The sequence below is a fragment of the Lynx canadensis genome, chromosome B2, assembly GCF_007474595.2.
Source record: "Lynx canadensis isolate LIC74 chromosome B2, mLynCan4.pri.v2, whole genome shotgun sequence".
NCBI lineage: Eukaryota > Metazoa > Chordata > Mammalia > Carnivora > Felidae > Lynx > Lynx canadensis.
The window spans coordinates 109769330-109794218 of record NC_044307.1 but is presented as its reverse complement, the minus strand read 5'-3'; the positions used below and the strand labels follow the sequence as shown (position 1 = coordinate 109794218).

The following is a 24889-nucleotide window of genomic DNA, read 5'->3' as shown; positions in this document are numbered from 1 at the left end:
TTATGCTGTGCTTATAAGTATGCAAGATTGTTACTAATTTACTTATTTGATACAATTAACTAGTTAAGTGACACCATATGGGTCTGAGTTTGCTTCATGGTATGCTTTTTAAATATTGATTCAATTTCATTAATTAATGTAAGACTCTTCACAGATTTGCTGTCTTCTTGGGTGTGTAAGATCTATGGTGATATTTTCTCTTTTATTCTTGATAACGATAATTTGTGTTGTCTTTCTTTTTTTCTTTATAAGCCGTGTAGAGTTTTGTCAATATTATTGATCTTTTCAAAGAACTAAAATTTGGTTTTATTGATATACTCTGTACTTCTTTATTTTCTCTTTTATTGGTTTGTATTATATTTTATTCCTTCTTTCTACTGACTTTGGGTTTAATTTCTACCTCTTTTTCTAGCTTCTGTGATAGAAGTTTATATCACTGACTTTAAACCTTTATTCTTTTCTAATATAAGTAGATAGAGCTATAAAATTTCCCCTAAGCAGTGCTTTAGTTGCCTCCCAATGCATGTTTAGATAGGTCTTAATTATCATTACATTGAAAATATTTTCTAATTTAGCTTGCTAGTTCTTCTTTGACCTCAATTTCCAGTGTTTTGCTTAACTTTCAAGTGTTGGGAGATTTTCCAGATATCTTTTCATTATTGGTTTCTATTTTAGTTCTTTTGTATTTAGAGAATATTCTCTGTATAATTTAATTTATTTCTAATTTATTGAAACTTTTTATGGCCTAATAAATGTTCTGTCTTAGTAAATGTTCCATTAACAAATGAAAAGGATGTATGTTTTGGAGCTGATGGTTGTAGTGTTTTATAAATAACCGATAAGGACAATTTAGTTCTGTCATGCTGTTCAGATTTTCTAGATAATTTCTAAATTTTTGTCTGTTTTTGGTACCAAATACTGATACAGTAGTGTTGAGCTGTCTCTTTATTATTTTATGTTTATCTGTTTGTCCCTTTAATTATTTAGATTTTGCTTCATGTATTGTAAAGCTTTCCAATTTGGTAAATACATACTTAGTAATGCTTTTTCTTCTTGATAAATTGATCATGCTATTCTTTTAAAAAAAAGTATCTTATCTCTAATACTCTTTGTCCTAGAGTGTATTTTGTCTGGCAATAATGTCGACATTCAGCTTTCTTACGATTAGTATTGGTAGGATATGTTTTCCCATTCTTTATCATGTCTTTCAGTTTAAGGGCATCCTAAAACATATAGCATATAGTTGTATCTTGCTTTCTGTTTTTAATTCAGTCTGAGAATTTCTGCCATTGATTGTTTTTAGTCCATTTACATGATTATCGATATTTTAAACTTCTATATATAATTTTGATAATTTTTATCTATCCTGAATTAATATTATGTTATTCACATAAGAACCTTACAAAAAGCATATTTCCATTTGTCATTCCTGTGTGCTATTTTCTCCATGCATTTTACTTTTACACATTATTTTTCCCTTGAGTCAATTATTTTTAACTGAATTAAGAAACGAGCAAAATTATTTTATATTTACCCATATATTTACATTATCTTGTACTCTTGTACGTGTGTGTATCTATGTATTCATAGTATCATTTCAGCCTGAAGAACTTTACTATTTCATTTTGTTTTGTTTTTGAGTATAGTTTGCACACAATGTTACATTAATTCTAGGTGTACAACATAGTGATTTGATTGTTTATACGTTATGTTTTGTTCATTATAAGTGTAGCTACTGTCTGTCCCTGTCCCCATACATTGCAATTACAGTATCATCACCTGTATTTCTTACACTGTGGCTTTTATCCCCATGATTTATTCATTCCATAACTGGATGCTTATATCTCCCACTCCCCTTCACCCATTTTGCCTAACACTTCAACACCCTCTCTTCTGGCAAGCACCGTTTGTTTTCTGTATTTATAAGATTGATTCTGTTGTTCTTTTTTCTTTTTTTTTTTTTGATTCCACATATGAGTGAAATCATACGGTATTTGTTTTAGTCTGACTTATTTCACTTAGCATAATACCCTCTAGGTCCATCCATGTTGTCACCTGTGGCATGATCTCATCCTTTTTTATGGCTGTGTAATCTTCCTGTGTGTGTGTGTGTACGTGCATGTGTATGTACGTATGTACAGATATACACCACATCTTCCTTACTCATACATCTGTTGATGGACACTTAGGTTGCTTCCATATTTTGCCTACTGTAAATAATGCTGCAATAAACGGAGGTACAGGTATCTTTTTGAATTAATGTTTTAATTTTCTTTGGGTAAATACCCAATAGTGGAATTATTGGATCATATGATATGTCTATTTTTAATTTGGGGGGGGAGTCCTCTCTACTGTTTTCTGCCATAGCTACCAATTTATATTCCCACCAATAGTGTACAAAGGTTCCTTTTGTCCACATTTTTGCTGACACTTCTTTCTTGTCTTTTAGCTATTCTGATAGGCCTGAGGTGATAGCTCACCTTTCATATTTGTCCAAGAATGTTCAGAGCTCTTTATTCATGAAAATTAAAATCTGAAAAAAGAAACACGTGTGTCCCAAAATAAAAATAAATTTCAGGATATACATTGAATAAACAAATTTCAGCATTTTATATAATGGAATACTACTTGTAATTAAAAAAAAAACTTGATAACATGCAACAGTATGGAATGAATCTCAAAACACTGTGTTAAGTGAAATAAAAACAAACATAAAAGGGTATATACTTGTGAATCCATTTATATGATGTTCTAAGTAGAGCTACACCAACAGTGAAAGAGATCAGAATAGTAGCTAGTTTAGGGAAGAAGGATATGCAGGAATTGGCTGGAAGGGAGCATGAGGAACTTCTAGGTGAGGGAAATTTTCTACATCTTAGAGGGATGTCGGTTATACAGCTTGTATGCATTTGTCAAAACTAATTAAACTATATACTTAATTATATTTCTTTGAATATAAGGTATACCTAAAGAAAATTTGATAGCTTACTAATAAAAAAAAATCAATCTTATAATCTCCCATTATGATAGTTGATTGGAGGTAGGTCTATTTCATGGTTCTAAAAATATATAAAACCAAAATATTTATTTTACTGAAACTTCTTGAATTTTGTAAAGTCAGCCAGTGTCACCAACACTACAGCACTAAAGTTTTATGTTATTTAAACTGGGGAAACTGAAATACAATTGCTAATAAAATATAGGATCACCAGGAGTTAGATTCAGGTACTGACACAGAAAGAACATCCTGGTCACTGTCCAAATGAATTTAACCTGATTATATTGTAGGGGACATTAAAAATGATGCTTAAATTATGGCTGGTTTCTTTTTAAATGCCATTGATAATACTAAGAACTTAAAATTATGGTGAACATGATGAATGATGATTAATAGTTTTAAAAATTGACCATTTTGTGAGAGTGAGAATAATTTGTGACATATATGTTTTTGGCGTCAAGTAATGAAAACTCATTTTTTTTTTTTCTAAGAGAAGGAGGCAGAATTACTGGCTTATACAAATGGGGCAGAGCTGTCCTTAGCAATCTGTATATCTAGAATGCACATCTATTAGTAAAGTTAGAGTTATAAATAGGGAGGAATTCTAAGATACATAAAAAGTAGCTTAACTGCTATCATTATAGGCAAAATATAACAATACTGCTAAGATTGTGTTCTGATCTAAATAAGAAAAACTCAGGTGTAGCTTGTCAAGAAATTAACAGAGCACATTAGTATTTTATCTTTTTTTTTTTTTTTTTTTTTTTTTTTTTAAGAAAATTGCCACTCTACATAGGTGATAAACCACTCTGGTTTGGCTAGGACTATGAGGGCATGAGACTTTCAGTGCTAAAACCACTCTAGTCCTAGGCAAACTAGGAGATGCTTCTAGATGTACCTTACCTCTAAGAGTGTTAAAAGATGAATTATTGCTGGTCCAATGAGTAGATGTTTGATAACAGTGATGTTTAATTTGTTTCTCCTCCTTATGTCTGTAGATCTCAAGCCTAACCATATTTTAAGGTTCAGTTTAAATGCCGCTTCTTCCTAACCTCTCTGAATTCACATAACTCTCTATCTGTACCATTCTTGTTCCACTTAGTACTTTAAAACATTTTTATCAGAGTTATCTATATATGAATTTTATCTCTGACACTACGTGGGAAGTTCTTTTAGGGCATGATGTATGATTTATCTTGTAGCCCCCACAGCTTCTAGCATGGTAATGCAAGTTACTTTATCCAAAAGGGTGTATTAAAAGGAGTGAATGAGTCTACAAGTTAAGTAGATTATATTGATAGGATGAGATGCACCAGTGTGTAATGGGAGGAAAAAAAAATCACCGATATGAGTATGAGAAACCCAGATTTTAGTTCTCTTTGCCACTTGATAACTATGTGATTTTGGACAGTTCCCTTAATATTGTGTGTCTGTCTGTATGCATGCTACAGTTTCTTCAGCCAAAAACTGAAAGTTTCAACTAGACCCCTTAGCGCTACCTAGTGATGCTTTTGAGCATTCACTGTTAGCTTGGTAATCCAATGTTCTCCAGAACTAAATTTTCAGTCTCTCCCGTAGTCCAGACAGCCCCTTCACTTTTGGTAGATCACAACTCCTCCATCACAAAGAAAATGCACCTGCTAGAAGAACCTTGTTCACTCCACCCTCATATATTGTTATACATTATAAGTAGTAACTGATTATTCCTTCTTGACTTAAATCTTTAAGAGGTAAACAGCCATACTTATACATATTTGTAATTCAAAATCTTATATGTGCAGTGCTTGATTATAGTACAATATCTTAGATCATTTTTGGGCTAACACCTTTTGTGTTCTGAGATTCGAGTAAAAATAGGTTGCTTTAAAACTACAATTAGTTGTTTGTGTTTAATATGCTTTTAAATGATTTTTATAGGAGAAAAGTTATTTGTAAAGTTTCTTATTAATTTCTTTGAAAATATAACTGACAGCTCTTAAAAGAACAAATTCATCAGTGTTTTCAAAATTCACATTAAAATATGTAAAAATATTACTTTCATCAATTTGCAATTAAACTGTGATTATTATGCAGACTTTTATACATTTTTATAACCCAGTTTTCTTTTGTGTTTAGCTACTGATGCAAATGTGAAGAACGAAAGTCTTTCATCTGTGCAGCAGCTTGGCATTAAAATGACTGTCAGGTATATTACAGGGAAATATCTCCCTTGCCCATTTCTAGAATTTGTCTTATCTACCTGATATGTGCTTAATAGTATTTAACAACCAACTATTTTGTGTACTTTAAATGCAGAGTCTATCATTCAGAAAATAATAACTTTGTTTTGAGGATATTGGCATATGATTAAATTACCTCTGCCAGTACATCATTTATGGTTCATTATCACTTCAAAGGCTAATTACAGTATATTTAAGCCTCTATGACTCCTGGCTTTTACCAAAAAAAAAAAAAAGAGTATTGTAAAAATCAGCACTTTGGTAGCGCAATCATGCCATTTTCTAAAATATGGTAGTTTTTTTTTTTTAAGTTTATTTGAGAGCGAGAGAGAGAGAGAGAGAGAGAGAGAGAAACAGTGTGAGTGGGGGAGGGGCAGAGAAAGGAAGAGACAAAATCCCAAGCAGACTTTGTGCTGCCAGTGCAGAGCCCAACGTGGGGCTTGAACTCACGAAAACAGTGAGACCATGACCTGAGCCAAAACTAAGAGTCAGACACTTAACTGACTGAGCCACCCAGGTGCCCCTAAAATACGGTAGATTTTAATTGTTAAACTATGGTGATGAGTACAAAAGTACCTTAAGGATAGACACAGAAGTTAAAAATGAATAAGCCAATTATAGTAGTTTGAATTTTTAGTACTCAAATTGTAATTTTCAAAAGAAACTAAATGGCAGACTGGGAATTAAGGACTAAGTCTTCTCTCTTGCTTATTAAATGGAGATCTTGACAGTTCCCTCCTACTTCAGTGGGTAATCTTTAGAATCAAGTATAAAAAGGATGCATGTGGAAGCTTTTAAAAAGAATGTTTTCATAAATACGTAACATAATGAAATTATAATGAAATGTATTAAAGTAATTTTAGCTCATCCATCTGTATCACATAAAGCATATAATTCATTGTTTTGTGGCCCTCTATCTGCTTTTTATTTTGTAATGTCCAGTTTCTATTCTGAAATGGAATCTATAGATAATATAAGCAGGCTAGTCATATATTTTGTTTTTAAATTCAGTACAATGTCTTATTGGTAAGAAGTGAATGGAAAATACTTTGTAATGAAATGTTTGTACACACCTGCAGTATATGACATAGCTGTCAACCAAATAGTCATTGTAACTTTGGCAGCTGTAAATAGAGACTGACAGTATTTTGGTGCTTCAAATACCTCTAGTAGAGTTTTGCCACTGGCAAAGTAACTTTCCAGAATGGTGAACAAGTTTTAGGCTTGAAATGAAAGTACTTCCTTTCTCTGATGTGCACATGGTTGCATTCGGTTTATAATAAAAAATATAGAAAAAAAATCTTATGATTTTATATAATACAGAATTGGTTTCAGATAATTACAAATAGCTTCTTCATCCATGCAAGTAACAGCCAGGCCATTTGCAAGTTGTGCAGGACTGCCCCATGTCTAACCTCCTGGCCACCACTCACCAAGTACCAGTAGTGCCCCCATTCACTATGCAATCAGCAACACCCCCGTGAATTTCCAAAGTGGCCCCAGGACAGAAAGTACCCTCCCCTCAGAACCACTGGACTAGACGAAATCTAAAATTGCTTCCAGTGTTAACATTCTGTCAGTCTAAGCTGTCAACATTACATGTTCTAGATTAAGTTCAGGAAAAAAAATGCTTGCATTATTTTCATCTAAGTATCTACATTCTGTTCTCTCACTACTGTTTTATTTTCCTTTAAAATGTCAGCATTTACCAGATATAATAATCTAACTCAAATATCATTATCTAATCCAAAAATAATTATCAGGAACATACACTGAGTGTTAAGCTTTACTAAGTTCTGTATAGCATACTTATGCTATCAAGAAGAGGACTGCTCTTGATAGGTTTTAAAAAGTGAATTTACAATGCAGACCTGACATTTTTCAGTTTTTATGTTTTGTGGGTTTTTAATATAGGTATGGCAAGTTCCTCAACCTGTTGAAAGACAGTGCAGAAAATGATCTTACGTTGGTTTTAAAGCACTGTGAGAGATTCCTGAAACAGCAGCAAGTACCCATAAAATCTTCTCTTCGTATCCTTTTTTGAGTGGATTCACAGTAGTTGAACTTTCTTTATGTATTTTTCATAATTCTTTGATAGGGGACCTTAACACATTTATAGTAAAATAATACTTTAACCTATATTACTGATTTGTTATCATGTACCTTTATACTATTCTGTATTTTAAATATGTATTTTATTAGATTGGGTATTAACTACTAAATTCAGTCTTCATTGAATCTTAAACTGAGTAAAGTTATTAGGCTGTATTTTCAGATACATATAAGAAAGTTTTATAAACAGGTTTAGTGTATCTAGAAAAGCATATTCCAGACTTAGTAAATCTAGAATAGTAATGGAACATACATTCATTTTGCTTGAATTGGTTATTTTTTCAAAAATAGGTTTGACCTGAAGGGAGAAAAAAAGTGTACAAACCATTTGCATTACTGAATTCTAAATATTTGTGGGTTTTTTATACTTGATTATGCTAGTAATTTAGCAGATAACCTAAACCAGAGAAAGAGAGGGTACTATTTAATGATTTGAACAAATGTTGCCACAGGGCAGATAGTTTTTTCTCCATTTGCTAGTGCCATTGGCCTCCACTGAACATGTAAGTAAACAGTACATTAGCTTGTAAATTGGTTGAAGATAAAATGAGGGCTAAGTATGAATACCTCTTTCCTGACAGGGATCCTGGAAATGAATATTAATGGAGTTCTCAAATTTCATCTTTTAAGATAAAATATTGTAAAAGTTCCTTAATTGTGCTTTTCAGTCTGCCTGCAGGGGAGTTATGCTGGCCATGACTGGTTTGTATCTTCTTTGTTCATGATAATGTGTGGGGACAAAGAGAAAACATTCAGATTTCTTCAGCAGTTCTCCAGGCTTCTGACCTCTGCTTTCCTTTGGTTGCCAAGACTACATATTTCTGTAAGACTTTTTAGTCTATTTTGAAAGGAGTGTGTGAAATTTTAAGGCAAATCCCATTTAAATTCGTTGGGATCTTGTTTGTAGAGAGTTCTGTAATAATTTATGTTCGTTTTCTACCTGAATGCTTTTTGACTGATTCTCTTTGAAGCTACAGATTTGACATTTTCTCAAATACTTGATGTCTTACCTAATGGTAACTGCATGAAAGATTAGTGATACTAGATGGATGATTAAATTTTAAACTTATGATTTAGTAAATTATAAAAAATATATATGTAATAAGAACTATTGAATGGATTTTTTACTATTGCTTTGTTAGAATCAGTTAAATTATGGTGTAAGAAAATAAGTCAAAATTATCAGTGTATTCCATCAAGAGGAAAAAACTATAAATCTGTGATGAGTTTTGATTGAGGGGCAGAGAGAGAGGGAGACACAGAATCGGAAACAGCTTCCAGGCTCTGAGCCATCAGCCCAGAGCCTGACACGGGGCTCAAACTCACGGACCGCGAGATCGTGACCTGGCTGAAGTCGGACGCTTAACCGACTGCGCCACCCAGGCGCCCCGAGACTTCTAAGTCTAGAGAACAAACTGAGGGCTGATGGAGGGAGGTGGGTGGGGGAGGGGCTAAATGGGTGATGGGTATTAAGGAGGGCACTTGTGATGAGCACTGGGTGTTGTATGTAAGTGATGAATCACTAAATTCTATTCCTGAAACCAATATTACACTATATGTTAGCTAAATAGAATTTAAATAAAAACTTTAAAAAAATTCCACTCTTACATTTACAAATGAGGAATCTTTTGATAATGAGTATGGAATTTGAATCTAATCATACATTTTCATGTCAAATATTTGAAAATGATTCCTGCATTCCCCTAGTCTTAATTCTAGTTTAGTGTTTAGATCGTGACACTGTTAAGTATCACCAGTCAACTTTTTTTTAATCATAATTGTATAAAGTTGCATTTTTGTTTTGAATCTATAAAGTATTTTGTAACACATTATTTTTAACATAACAGTGATATTGTGCTCTAATAGCATTTATTTCCATAAAACTGAAATCAGGCAGGACTCTAAAACATACCAACTTCAGATACATTGTTTTCAATGCAACATAGAAAAGATACTATAGGGGCGCCTAGGTGCCTCAGTTGGTTAAGCGTCCGACTTCATCCGACTTCGGCTCCAGTCATGATCCCGTGGTTCATGAGTTCCAGCCCCACTTCAGGCTCTGTGCTGACAGCTCAGAGATGCTGGAGATTCTGTGACTCCCTCTCTCTCTGCCCCTCCCCCACTCTCTCAAAATAAACAAATTAAAATTTAAAAAGATACTGTATAAGAATGATTTTTATGCATACATTTCTTACACTACTATTATGCATATATTCAGAAAATGATTACCTATGCTTGCATTGAAAATTATATGTGTAAGTTGATATTTTGCTATTTATTAGATTCATTAATTCTACTATACAAATAGTCATTAATAAAACACATATTTCATAAAAGAAGGTAAGTTAAAGGATACTAATTCTCAGTTTATATTATTATTTTTTTTTAATTTTTTTTTTCAACGTTTATTTATTTTTGGGACAGAGAGAGACAGAGCATGAACGGGGGAGGGGCAGAGAGAGAGGGAGACACAGAATCGGAAGCAGGCTCCAGGCTCTGAGCCATCAGCCCAGAGCCCGACGCGGGGCTCGAACTCACGGACCGCGAGATCGTGACCTGGCTGAAGTCGGACGCTTAACCGACTGCGCCACCCAGGCGCCCCTCAGTTTATATTATTTTTAACTACTCAAAAGAGATAATTTCTTTACTAGACATTCATCTGAAGTTGACTCTGAGATGTCCACTTAATATGCTATAATATGTCTCCAGTAATCAATATATAAAATTAATGTCTTCTTGTGTACTGTGAGGTATCTCTAAGAACCTCTCATATTTCTACATATGTATTCCTATAAATATATATTTATGCAATGTGAAATGGTAAATTGTAATTTATGCTGGTGACACTGATAAACCACCTCACTGGTATCAGAAATTTTAGTATAACTCAAACCTAAATCCTTAAAAGCACTTTAGCAATAAAGTTTGAAAGAAACCCTTATCTTAACTTGTATGTAATTGTTATACGTTTTAATTTAAAAGGATTTTCTTTTATTACAGTTACCCAGTAAAGCTAAGAACATAAAAATGCCTTTCAGGAAGTTTCTTAATTATGTATTCTTCAGAACTAATTAGAATATAAATTTTTAGGGGCGCCTGGGTGGCGCAGTCGGTTAAGCGTCCGACTTCAGCCAGGTCACGATCTCGCGGTCCGTGAGTTCGAGCCCCGCGTCAGGCTCTGGGCTGATGGCTCAGAGCCTGGAGCCTGTTTCCGATTCTGTGTCTCCTTCTCTCTCTGCCCCTCCCCTGCTCGTGCTCTGTCTCTCTCTGTCCCAAAAATAAATAAACGTTGAAAAAAAAAATTAAAAAAAAAAAAGAATATAAATTTTTAGTATAAGTTTATAGCATATACTTGGTAGTCTGACAGTTTTTCTTGACACAAAATGATATCTCCAAGTTTATTCTTTGTTTAAAAAATGCTGTGGTTAGATACTGAATTTGTGATAACAATCATTGAAATATTATAGAGCATTCATGATGGCATAAATTTTACTTAAGAGACAAATTAAAAAAATAACTAACTTCATGAAGAAATAGCCAAAAATGCAAGTTTGTAAATGTGTGTGTGTATATCCACACATATATAAATGGACATATAAGTAAATGTAAAATATAAAATATATAAATTATGTAATATGTAATTATTATAGAAATTTTTATATACATACATATAAGGTAGTTGGCCCAAAAACTTTGATGGCAATGCATTATGCCTTGTTCTGTTTTAGAGATAAATTTCTTACGGAATTCCCAATTTCAGTTATTAGTAACTCAAGCTCAGATTTGGGTTATATAGCATTATCTTAGGAAAAGGAGGCTATGCAAATATTCCTAAGAGCTGACAAACTAAAATTTTTTAATGTTATAGAATTACTGGCCAAAGCCAAGGATAGCAAGCATATTGAAATACATTCACTCTTAAAATATAAAGCTTTATTACTCGTGTACTCATACATTTATTCTTTCATGCAACATTCATCCCCTTCATTCCACAAGGCATTGAATTACAGTATTAACTTCATTGCTTTGTCTTGGAAAGTATATCACATTGCCGTTATTGAGATTTATTCTTTCTACAGTGTTTAACATTCTGACTTTTTAACTTGCATAATTATCATCTTTGCAGTAACTACTTATGCCACCATATTAATTTTGAAGTAGCCACTCAAAGCAAGAGATTTAAGTAAGTTGGTTATATTATTTTAAATTCGTCGCATATTCATTAATTCTCAATGTCTCTTTTTTATGCAGAGGTACCTACCTGCTGACACTATAGAATCTGGCATCCATCCGATATACTTTTGCAGCACTCATTATATTGAAATGCTCCTGAAGGTGGAGGTGCCACTTGTGTTTTCAGCTTTTCACATGTCTGGTTTTGCACCATCCCAGGTAATCCATAGGAAAGAATGTTTCTTCAAATCCCAGATCTCAGGGTCTTAAAAGAAAATTAAATTCTCACCAAATATAGGAAATACATTTAAATTAATAAGATCACTTTTGTCAGTATTCATACCTTTATGCTTAAATATCTACACTGACTTTTTCCCCCTAGGTCTGTTATAATATATAGTTTTCTTTATAGTAGATCCCTAGCATTCAGATTTTGAATAGCTATTCAAGGACATAGACATTCTGGAAGTCTATGACATGTAGGCTTTTAAATGTAGGTAATATCTACTTCATAAGGCTAATCTAAGGATTAAGTAAGGTAACTAAGGGTAAGAATTCTTAACACTGGGTGTCTGCTATTAGAGATACTGTATCTTCTTTAATTTTTTTTTAAATTTTATTTGAATCCAAAAAAGTTAACATATAGTGTAGTAATGGTTTCAGGAATAGAATTTAGTGACTCCTCACTTACATATAACACATAGTGCTCATCCCAACAAGTGCCCATCTTAATGCCCATCACTCCACCCAGCACCCTGCCAGCAACCCTCATTTCTCTGTATTTAAGAGTCTCATATGTTTTGTCTCCCTCTCTATTTTTACCTTATTTTTGCTTCCCTTCCCCTGTGTTCATCTGTTTTGTTTCTTAAATTCCACATATGAGTGAAATCATATGATATTTATCTTTCTCTGACTTATTTCACTTAGTATAATACATTCTAGTTCCATCCATTTTGTTGCAAATGGCAAGATTTCATTCTTTTTAATTACTGGGTAATATTCCGTTGCATATATATACCACATCTTCTTTATTCATTCATCAATCAGTTGCTATTTGGGGCCTTTCCATAATTTGGCTATTGTTGATAGTGTTGCTATAAACAGTGGGATGCATGTGCCTTTTTGAATCAGCATTTTTATATCCTTTGGATAAATTCTTAGTAGTGCAATTGCTGGGTTATAGGGTAGTACAATTTTTTAATTTTTTGAGGAACCTCCATACTGTTTTCCAGAGTGGCTGCATCAGTTTGCGTTCACACCAGCAGTGCAAAAATGTTCCCCTTTCTCCACATCCTTGCCAACATCTTGTTTCATGAGTTGTTCATTTTAGTCATTCTGACAGGTGTGAGGTGATACCTCATTGTGGTTTTGATTTGTATTTCCCTGATGATGAGTGATGTTGAGCACCTATTCATGTGTCTGTTAGCCATCTGGATGTCTTCTTTAGGAAAAGTGTCTGTTCATGTCTTTTGCCCATTTCTTCACTCCTGCTCATTTGTTTCTTAGGTGCTGAGTTTGACAAGTTCTTTATAGATTTTGGATGACAACCCTTTATCTGATATGTCATTTGCAAGAGATACTGGATCTTAACAAAAAGCACAGCTTTCTGTTTCTGCTCTTGGGAGCTGGGAAGATTTAATGATTTTTCTAGGGCCTAGAATTGTGCTTGTGGTCGCACACAGCAGTCACAGATATCTCCCTCCTCTGCATAGGCAGTCCCTCCTTGGTGGAGGGGTGGATTGTTTCTTTACTGTTCTAATCAGGCTAAAACTTAACGTTTTAGAGCTTAAACCTTTTTCACTTTTAGAATCACATCTTTAGGTGAGAGTTCCAGAAGGTAGAAATACTTAACTATAAGGTGTGAACACATTTACGACTCTTGACACATGCTATCAATTTGCTTTGATTTTACTCTTCTAACACAAATGAAGAAAGTATCTGTTCTTCAGGTCTGGGTATTTGGCTTTTTCAAAACTAATAGAGAAATTAATAGGTGACATTCTCTTTTTAAAATTTTGTGGGTTTTTTGAACATTAGCAAGATTGACTATAATTCCATAGCTTTGCTAATAGTTGAATCTTCTTAATTGCCCACCTGTCTTAATATGTTTCTTATTTGTTTGTATATTCTTAAAAAGTAACTCCACTATCCACATCTCTTCAATTCATGTTATGTATTTTATTTACTATTGTAATTTATTACTTATTTACTATTAGTGTTTTTGTTTATTTACTATTATATTATTTATTACATTTTACTTACTCCTACCTTATATTGTGTCTTAATACTTGGTAAGAATAAACCTATAATACTCCCTAACTCCCCCCTAAAACTAATTTAACTATTTCTGTTTATTCCTTTATGTGCCCTCTAAAGTGACTTTTCCTAGTTTGAATTGAGCTTTTGGATCTGGATAAAATTTAGATAGCTATTATGTTCACTTTTCTCAAAGTAATTTATAGTTTATGTCCTTACTTACTCATACTATTATGAGTATGTACTCATACTACTTACTCATACTTACTTACTCATACTTCCTATCTAGAAACATAGTAAATTTTTCCATTTATTTTCTTTGTATTATATTTTACTGAAGCTGCATATATTTTTTCCATATAGGTATAGTATATTTCATATTACAGACATTTCTAATTAGAGTAGCTTGAAATCTTTTTTTAATTTTATTTTGTGATTACTGTTAATAATTAGTAAAGACATTAAATTTTCTGTAATTGTTAGGTTGTACATTTTTTTCTAGATTTGTGTTAATTTTTTATTTCTGCTTCATTTTAAATTCTATAATTTTCCCAGAAAATTCTATATAGTTGCTTCCTTGTTTCAGACTTTAACAATTATTAGGAAAACCTCCAGTATTTCACCATTAAGATAATTATTTCCTGTCATACTATGGAAGAATCCTTCTACTTTATGTAAAATATTGAATTTTATTTCTTTTATTCAAATAAAAATGTTCCTTTAGGGTTCCTATAGGGTTAAGATTATCTTGATCTTGGGGTTTATGTGACCTATTGGTAGATTTCTTAATAGTAGACCCTTCTTGAATTCCCTTGGATTTGTCTTGGCAATCTTTTCTTCCTAATTAGACAGTATAGTTCTCGGCAATATGCCTTTATACTTATTTTGAAGAGCCTTTATGTCATGTAATTACATTTACTTGTATGTGGTTACTATGCCTCTTGAGTTTTAAATTTTCTGAAGTTAATAGGTCTAAATATAATGAGGAATTACATGTAGTGGAAAGGAATATTCTTTCTTGGCCATGGTGCTCTTACCCAGCATGTACATAAAACACTTTTCAGAAATTTAAATCCTAAAATGTTTAATTCTAGTTGGAAGTAGATACTTAAATATTTACTATAAGCTCAGTAATCTATTCTTTCTACTCTTCTAAAAATCCAAGCTAGGGAACAAAATGTTCCTGAGAAGTCTTTTGCCATTCTAGTCTTGATTAATATACTGTATATTGTCTAATACCTCCATTCATTTATTAGTTCCTAACATATATCCTCTAATTTTAAAATGTATTGCCACAAACAGTGGGAAAAATGTGCAATACCTTAGGCCTCACCGTATCAATTTGACACCTTTTTATCATTTTGGTGTTTCTTTATCGATTTAAAATTGCATAAATATAGCAGATTTATCTAATAAAAATTTCTAAGCAGTAATGTTATGTTTCTTAAGTTATCTAATGTAAAATTCCTTTTTAATGACTCCCTATGTGAGCAAATCATTTTGTGCCTTAAGTATATATCATTGCTTTGTTGATATAATTTGCCATTTTATTGCTAATTATAAAATATGAAACAACTTTTAAGTAATGAATAGGTATAGGTGCTTAAGTAATCGTTTGGATATAGACTTTGTATTGCAAAGCTTATTCATTTTGATGTAATTAGGAGCAGTGCTTTTTGAAGTTGTGTATTTACAGACACTAAGGGATTGGTTGATTAATGAAGGATTTGTGAGCAGGTTGCTAAATAAAATACACATATCTCTAGAGTAAAAATACACATTCGACTTGAATACAAAAAAAAATAAAGTAGTTAGAAATATATGTTGATTAGAGTTTAAGAGTAACTGAGATTGGAAAATAGAAATTCAAATATATAGTCTTCCTTTTTAAATGAACAGAAAATAACGTTTTGATTAGCGTTTTGAACAATTTTATCCTTTGGTAAAACACTTTTCATTATTGGACCTTATTTAACTTTCCTAGCTTAAGAAGTACCACATATCTTTAGTGATTTATCTCTTATAATTTCGTGGGGTCCTTATTCTGCATATCATTATTATATTGTACTGTGTCAGCAAGTAGGCTAACATGGATAATCCTCTGAATATACTCTAGAAAAACATTTTGGTTGTTCTCATTTACTGTTTTTTTCTTCTCCTCTCATCATGAAGACTGGATTAAAGAAAACTATTCTAACATTTCATACTTTGTGACATAGTGTTTTCTGAAAATGAAAATTACACAAATGCAAATCAGAATGTTTCTTGTTAATAGTCATATTCATAAATATATATATCCCCAGACTCTCTCTCCTCATGTTGCCAAGGTTGCCACGTGAAATAGTACCTTCTTTCTCCCTGTGCCACATCTTAATATGTCAAGGACTTATCCTTTATGTCTGTCCAAATGGAAACTTTTTTTGCTGAACTATCAGTAGATATGAATTTGTGTACTATTTCTATGCTTCTAGTAGAAATCTATGTCTTGACTTGTGGAATAGTTCTTTATGTCCTTTACCTCTTTAATAGTTGAAGTTCCTTAAAGGCATGTGTACCTGACTTACCTTCCAGTTCTTTGAGTGTCTGACACAGTATCTCGCTTACAAGTACAACAAAAATAGTATGTGTATAACAACTCTTTGCAGTGTAAAAGGTATATTTCCAGATCTCATCTCATTTAAAATTTTGACTGCTTCATGTGATGGAGAAATTAAGGATCAATGAAGTCAGTGAATTGATTTAGTGAGGTTACCATGATAGCAAAGACTTCACTTGGAACCACATCTTTTGATTTTGAAATTAGTTTTGTTTCTTATTTTGCTAATATTCTTTCTATGGTGTGGGCAAATAAAATGAGTCCAGAAGAGTTGTTAAAAATATTGTCTTTGAATCATAAAACTTGGTCACTCAGTTCATACCTATTCTGGCTTAATCAGGTATCCACAAATAATTGCTCTAGCCAAACTTTTTTTTTTTTTTTTAATTCTTATGGAATGTTTTGAAGATTGTTTTTCAAATCTAGATACAAGTGAGAATAATATACCTCGGATAAAATAATTATGTTTATCTAATGTCCTTTAGCAGCTTAAGTATGGTTGAAGAGCAAAATTTCCTAGGAAGGCTGTGATACATTTTGATGTGTATCGTACTTTCCTCGAAGCCTAAAACACATTTAAATGTTTTAAAGTATAATTAGGTTTAAGGAACATTGGTTTATAATAAAAAACAAACCTAATTAGTTTGTTTCCTTTTCTTTGTACACCATTTCATGAACTACTAATACTTTTCGGTGAATTTAAGAACTCAGTTGCTTAGATTTGAAAATACAGTATATGTTTGTACTTATAAGACGGAATTTGGCAGTATCTAGCAAAATCACATATGTATGTATTTTCCCTTTAACCCAACAATCTCATTTATAGAAATCTATCCGAGATATTCTGACAAAAATTTGAAAATACATACAGCACTGATTATAGTATCAGAAGACTAGAAACAATGCAGATATAGAGGCTTGGTTGAAAAATTATGGCTTATCCATGGTGGAATACCATGCCATTGTAAAAATGAGAAATCCTTCTGTATATTTTGGTGGAATGATATACAGGATCCTTTGGTTAAGTGATAAGAAGGTGAAGAGAAAGTGTTTAGTATGTTACCATTTATGTAAGAAAGAGTGGGATACAAATGCATGTGCTTATATTAAAAACATGAAAGAATGTACCTTTTTTTAATGATTGCTTATAGGGATAGAGAAGGAATGAGATCAAGAAATGAATAAACCTTTTGTATTTTTGCTTTAGAATCACTTAAATATTTTATACGATATAAATGTATATAACCAACAAAATAAACATATTCTGTCCCTGAGAATATAAAGTCAAACTGAATAAAATGAACCCACCAGAACCCATTTGATGGTATAAACTCATGAGAATCATTTTAAATACAATAATTTGTATGTGTCAAGTGATATGTTGTCTAAAGGCAAAGAACAGTAGTAATACTGTTTGAAGTAATCATATTGCTCATGGTAGTGCTGGTATTCTATGATTTTTGTCTTGTGTGATAAAAACAAAAATGGGTGGCATTGGTAACTGAGATTTTCTGTGTGTTTTAAAGCAAACACAGATATAATATATAGCAACTTATGTGTTTTCTCTTAGAAAGTTTAAAGAAGGGGAACCTACATGTAGGAGGAGATGGACAAAAGAGACTTATCAATCACTAAAAATTTTGAAGCTGTGATGGTTCTGGTTCATGTATTGCTTTTTTTATTTTATGTATATTTGGAAAATTCCACACTAAAAATGTCTTAGGAATTTATCATTCTGCTTGGACACACTCTTTCCTTTATCCTTTTAGAATTCTAGTTCATCAGCTGATTTGCAAACCTTTTCGTCCTATAAAGATAGAGAAGTTATTAGCTTAAGGACTGAATACTGTGACTCATTGCTCACTCTTCTAGAGGAATACTATTTTAGCATTGTATTACAGTTTAATAATTCTGAATCATCTTGTACACAGAATAGCAAATATAATTTCTGCCAAATGAAGAGGGACATATATTGAAAAAGAGTACATCTCCCCTTTGAGTGTAAGCTCCATGAGAACAGGGAGTAAATGTCTCTTTTTCAGTTAAAAATTATAATGCTTATTTGTATATTAGGTACTTGATAAATATTAAATGAATAATAAACATCTGTACCTTTGTTGTAGAATCACATTTAAATAGCACTTTATATACTTTCAAAGTGTTTTCAGTTATAATCTTTTTCCCTCTTCTAAATTTCCCATGTGTAGAAAAAGATAGGCATTATCTCTGTTTAATGGAAGAAAAGTAGACAATGTACGGAAAACAATAGTTAAATGTATGTAAATACCAGAAAATTGAACTGCATTAATAACTATGTATGATAACTAATTGCAGATTCTGGGGTGACTTTCTTTTAACTAATAAGGAAGAGTATCTCCCTATATATATTTTCACTTCAGATATATTTGAACCATATAGAGTTGTGAGGTTTTAAGATCAAAATGAGTTGAGGATCAGCAGTTTCACACCGTCCATCCAGTAGAACACTAAGGCTACTGAGAAAGGACGGACAAATACCCCTGGCTGTAGGGTTCATTTGTACTAGTTTCGACTCTTTGTTTCTCCTTAACTCATCCGGAGATTCATTTTTATTAACACAGCATGGCCAAAAGTTTCTTGGCATTAATAGCTATAGCATAGAACAGAGACAGAACCCTGGCAGCAGGACACTAAGGGAATTAAAAGTATTACTTCTAGTCAAAGAACCACGGACTGCTTCAACCTGTCTAGTTAAGTAAGAGTAGGAGATATTTTCTCCCCAGTTCAGTAGAGCCATACTATGTGGGCAATGGAAGTTTGGTAATGAACTCTGCATGCCAAGCTACCCTCCAGGTCAAGATCTGAGGGGAAAATCCTATCAGTGATAAGACTAAAGTTGAGACAAAAGGAAATTAAATATATTCTGCCAGTTCATAAATACCGAATATTCATACACAAAATTCAATATTGAGTTATTCATAGGCTCTGTGAATAGATTTTGGAGCATAATAGAAGAAGCATATAATATTTATAAAGCAAAATCTTATACCTGAGAATGGAATTACAATTAAAAAACAGAAAAAATACTTGGGGATCTAGGGGCACCTGGGTGGCTCAGTTAGTTGGGTGTCCGACTTCAGCTCAGGTCATGTCTCATGGTTTGTGAGTTCAAGCCCCACGTCTGGCTCTATGCTGACAGCTCAGAGCCTGGAACCTGCTTCGGATTCTTTGTCTCCTTCTCTCTCTGCCCCTCCCCTGCTCGTGTGCTCGCTTGCTCTCTCTGTCTCTCTCTCCCTCTCTCTCTCTCCCTCTCTCAAAAATGAATAAACATTAAAAAAAAAAAAAGAAAAATGCTTGGGGATCTATAGTCAGTATTATCAATAATAGGAAATATGAGTGGAAAATGAAATGAAAAGATATGCCCATAATATCTGAAATTAAGATGTCAATGGTTGACCTAAGGAAATAGTCATATGGAAATAAGGCATATGGAAAACAAAAATTCAATAATACCATCTGGTATCGTATTACCCAACCCTGAAATTCATAAGTTGAAATCTTTACCACCACTACCCTCAGAATGACGTATTTGGAGATAGGATTTTTAAAGGGGTAATTACATGAAAATTAGGTACATTAGGGTAGGCCCCAATCCAATTTGTCCACTGTCCTTTGAAGAGGAAATTTGGACACAGATACCCAGAGGGAAGACCATATGAAAACATAGAAGACCGCCATCTCCAACCCAAGGAGAGAGATGTAGCCCTGCCAACCCTTTGATCCTAGACTTCAGAACTGTGAGAAGAGACATTTCTGTTATTTAAGTCACCTGGTCTGTGACACTTTATATTATGGCAGCCTGAGCAGACTAATACACCATGTTAAAGGCACTTCAGGTAGAATCAACCACTCCTCGAAATTGTATCAGATCTAAAAATAAGTTTTAGAAACTATTCAAGAATATATTTTTAAAAGGACAAAACAGTAGAACAAAGGAAAATTTGTGTATCTTTGTTTTTTACATCTATGATAAATTGAGAGAAGCCATTATATTTGTTGCCATTCCCTGCTCCCCACCTCCAAAAAGAAAAGTAGGTTCAAAAAAGGAAATTTTCCCTCAATGGTAATTTGTAGACCATAAATGAAAATTAAAATATTGGAAAGTATCTTAGTTTCCTAGGACTATAGTATTAAAATAGCATAAACTGGTGGCTTAAAACAACATAAATTTATTGACTCACAGTTTTGGAGGCCAGCAGTCCAGAATAAAAGTGTTAACAGGGTACCTGGGTGGCTCAGTCGGGGAATTAGTCTGACTCTCCTGATTTTGGCTCAGGTCATGATCTCAAGGTTCCCAAGATCAAGTCCCATGTCAGGCTCTATGCTGACAGCATGGGGTTTGTTTGGGATTCTCTCTGTTCCTCTTTCTTTCTCTCTCAAGGTAAACTTGAAAGAAAAAAATTGTTAGCAAGACTGTGTGCCCTCTGAAGTCCCTAGGGAAAGAACTGTTTGATGCCTCTCTCCTAACTTCTGGTAACCTCAGATGGTTTTTGGCGTGTAAATGCATCACTCCAATCCTCTTGTCTTCGTAGGACATTCCCCATGTGTGCCTTTTCATCTTCCCTCTATGTCTATTTCTGTGTTCAAATTTTCCCTTTCTAACTGATACCAGTCATACTAGAATAGGGCTCACCCTAGTGACCTCATTTTATCTCAGTTACCTCTGTAAAAGTCTGTTTCCAAATAATGTTTCCAAATCCAAGGATTTGGACATGCTTTTAGAGGAAAGACACAATTCCACCCATTGTTATTGTTTTTTTTTTTTAAACTTTTCTATTTTAAAGGGGTATTTTCTATTTTTTTCCACAATGGGCATGTATACATTTTGTAATCCAAATTATCTGAATGTTATTCAAGAAGTAAGATAAATGATTTTTGTAAAAGTCTCACTTCTAAGTTATTTTCCACATTAGCTCCCAGTTTTTATGTTATATAATCCTGTTTGATTTAAATTATTTTCTGATTCAGCAAGAGTCCATTCGCATTAATGTAACATTTAGCAATCTGTCATCTGCATAATTATACATCTGTGATTATTAGGTAGGGTAGAAAAAAACTCCTATCTCTGAATTAAAATGGTCTCTTAGCATTTGTTATCTGTAGAGAGCAGACTGATGTTGTGGTTAAGAGGACTATATTGAATAAAGAAGGCATTTAGCAATAGGTATGTGAGCAGTGTGAACACCATCAGTGACCTCTAAGTCCTGGGTCCCTAGGCCATGAACGTTTTCTCACACGTTAAGCAAATAGATGAAGCATCCCTATGTGCAGGATATCTTTCTATTTTGATCGGATGCCAAGCTCTTCATTGCTTTTGCATGAATTAGTGGTTATTGCTTTTTTTAAAAAAAGTATGGTTTTATAAGCTTTCTAATGAACTGACTTCTTTTTTTCTAGATATGCCTACAGTGGATAACTCAGTGTTTTTGGAATTATTTAGATTGGATAGAAATCTGCCATTATATCGCTACTTGTGTTTTCCTTGGTCCTGATTACCAAGTGTATATCTGTATAGCTATATTCAAACACTTACAACAAGACATTCTGCAGCACACTCAGACTCAAGATCTGCAGGTTTTCCTAAAAGTAAGTAACTTCAGGGGGAACATGGTGGTTGAGTTCACAGCTAACTTTAATTTGATTCTTAATATCAGATATTTTTCTAGACAGTCATCTAAAAACAATCTTAAGCAGGGCAGCTGGGTAGCTCAGTTGGTTAAGCATCTGACTCTTGGTTTCAGTTCAGGTCATGATCTTACAGTCTGTGAGTTCAAGCCCCACATGTGGAGCCCACTTGGGATTCTCTCTTTCCCTCTCTCTATGCCCCTCACCCACTCGCTCTCTCTGTCTCTCAAAATAATTGAATAAACTTAAAATAAAACAACCTTTAGAGTAGGTACTATTATTCTCATTTTAGAGTTGAGGAAACTGAGGGACCAACTTAAGTAAGCTGCCCAAGATTACACGGTAAGAAGCAGTGGGACGGGGATGTGAAGTAGCTAAGCTACTGGGATTCAAACTTGGCCTTTAGCCAGCGTGCTACTCCACACACTGTTTTTTGTTATATTCCTTCTACCTTATTTGGTCACTAAAAGTTCAAGCTACTATGTCAATACAGAGGTTTGAAACATTTTAAAAGCATTTCATGTAATTTCCTATACCTTCATATTCTATATTTTTTAAACTTTCACCTATTCTTATAAAATGTTTCCATGAAAGATTATTCCATCATAACATTCTTTTTAAACAGTCACTACCTTACATAAGTTAATGTTTTAAATACAATATAGTTGCTCAGTTTGTTTCTCACAGTAATATGACGTTTGAAGCTCTGGACTTTAGGAAACACATGTTCAATAAATACATCCCTGTGTGCAGTTCTTCATGGGAATCCAACTGTATTGATTTTAAGTTAAAATCTTTCCTTGAATTTGAAGTATGTTTCCCTCCCCATGCTACCTTCACCTTCCCACAAAGCACACATACACATGCACATACCCAGACCTGCATTAGTCCTTTGCTAGGTTTTCTCTGGATCAACAAATAATCTTTATGTTAATTAATTCTTTAATTATTCTTTGTCATTTTTCTTTACCACTAGATCTTGTCAGAGCTATTTTCCATTTAATAATGATTTTCTGTAAATAAATGTCATCAATTATTCAAAGTTGCCAAACTATCAGGCATTTCTATTTCATAGAGATACTGAATTCAGAAGGTCACAGACTTTCTATATGTATCACTAGAATTATGATCTTAGGAACGTTTTTAATGAAAAAATATACCAAGACAGTGGTTGTACATGTAAAATGAAAACTTAGGTAGAAAAAGAAAAAAAGTTATCTGCAACAGGTAATTTGGAGGCCAGGAATGGTTAAACAAATGGGAATTCTGCTGAGGACAAAAATGTGGGTTCCTATTTAGTAAGGGACACTTTCGTCACTGCCATGGTCAATTCATAGGAATCTCAGAGTCTGAAGTTTTCCCAAGGGCTTATATTTGAATATCCTCTAACCTGTAAATCTATAACCTCTTATCACACTTTGGTATCTCTTATAGCTGAAATTATTTTATATATATTTTTGTCAGTCTTTCTCAGTATAATGTACATATTCCACAAGGACAGTGATTTTGTCCATCTTGTCTACAAATGTATTTTCAATGCCTTGAACAGTACCTGGCACATAGTAGGTGCCCAGTAAATATCTGTTGACAGAAGAAACAAATAAAAAATATAAAGGGAAAGATGAACTTAGTTTTGTTCACATTTAATAACAAACATTACCGAATTCTTTGATTGCTGGTGGTGATTATTGCAGTTTCATCTCTGTTGAGTTCTCTACTGCTTGATAATGCTGTCAGTTTAAAGAATTTTTAAATGAGGGGAGAAAGGTTACTACTCAAGTCCTGTTTAAATTATTAAAATTTTAATTGAATTGGTTTAAATCCAAACTAATAACATGTTGGCAAAGAATTAATTTTAGCACTTGTCCCGGAACTAACCTTACTTCTTGCTCTGCTGTTAGCAGTCGTCTGAGGGATTAGGAGAAATATCTTTCTGATATTGTGGCTTCACTTTTTTTTTGTTTTCAGCAAGTAAATCTCAAGTTCACTGATCTCTTTTGGTGAGCAGTTATTTTTCTTGTGTGATAAATTCCAGTGTGGTTTATTTAAATATGCATTTACATACCCTGTTACTCTATTAAGCCCTGTTATGGTCTGTTGTTTCCAATGTATATAAATACCTACAGACTATTTTCTACTTATTCACGTATTAACCAATAATGAAACTTTGGTTAATAAAGTGATTTAATTTTCCCTTCCTTTGGAAGACAACCCAAGTCAAAAATAGTTCTATGATTCAAAAATTCTTATTCAAGTAGAAGTTAAAGGATTAAACCTGGGGAATTATGTTTTATTATACTTTCTAATCCAGAAATCTCAGACTTGTGCAAAGGGTGGAAAAAAAACTTAATAATTCTCCACATATACCACAGCCATAATAATATTCTTATATAGATTACATGCTATTTCTTGACTGTACGTATTTTTAAATGATTGCTTTGGAAGAGGTGAAGTAGAACAGAGGACTTACTTTTTAGGGTATTTGGTGGGTTTATTTTTATTTTTTTTTATTTTTGAAGAATGGGTCCATACTTCTTTTATAATAAAACTACGTTTTAAAAGGAGGATATTGAATCATTGTATAAAAATAGATAAAACAAGCATCCATTGTAAACAATGTTCAAATAATCAGACCCAATTGAATGTTTCAAAAATTTTGAAAAACCACAAACGTGTTTTCAACTATTATTAGTTATCCTGAAAACTTCAGGTACTAGACGGTTCCAGAAGATTGAAAATATGCAGTTTTTTCCTGGTTAATTACTGACAGAAAGTGATATGATAGAAGCATTGCTTTAGGAATAATAATGATCTGTCTGAAGCAGATAGTGTTGAGACAATATCAACCCATTTGTATTAATTTGGTTTAGG

At 33.0% G+C, this 24889-nt stretch overlaps 1 protein-coding gene across 1 annotated transcript in view; it reads left to right on the top strand.

The window, feature by feature from the left end:
• The window catches only part of TBC1D32 (TBC1 domain family member 32), a 201163-nt gene that overhangs the window by 165579 nt on the left and 10695 nt on the right, over positions 1 to 24889 (top strand). The window contains 5 exon segments of the mRNA XM_030316251.1: positions 5114 to 5183; positions 7132 to 7247; positions 7998 to 8152; positions 11581 to 11721; positions 21791 to 21979. Of these exon segments, the coding sequence (XP_030172111.1) occupies positions 5114 to 5183; positions 7132 to 7247; positions 7998 to 8152; positions 11581 to 11721; positions 21791 to 21979 (671 nt within the window).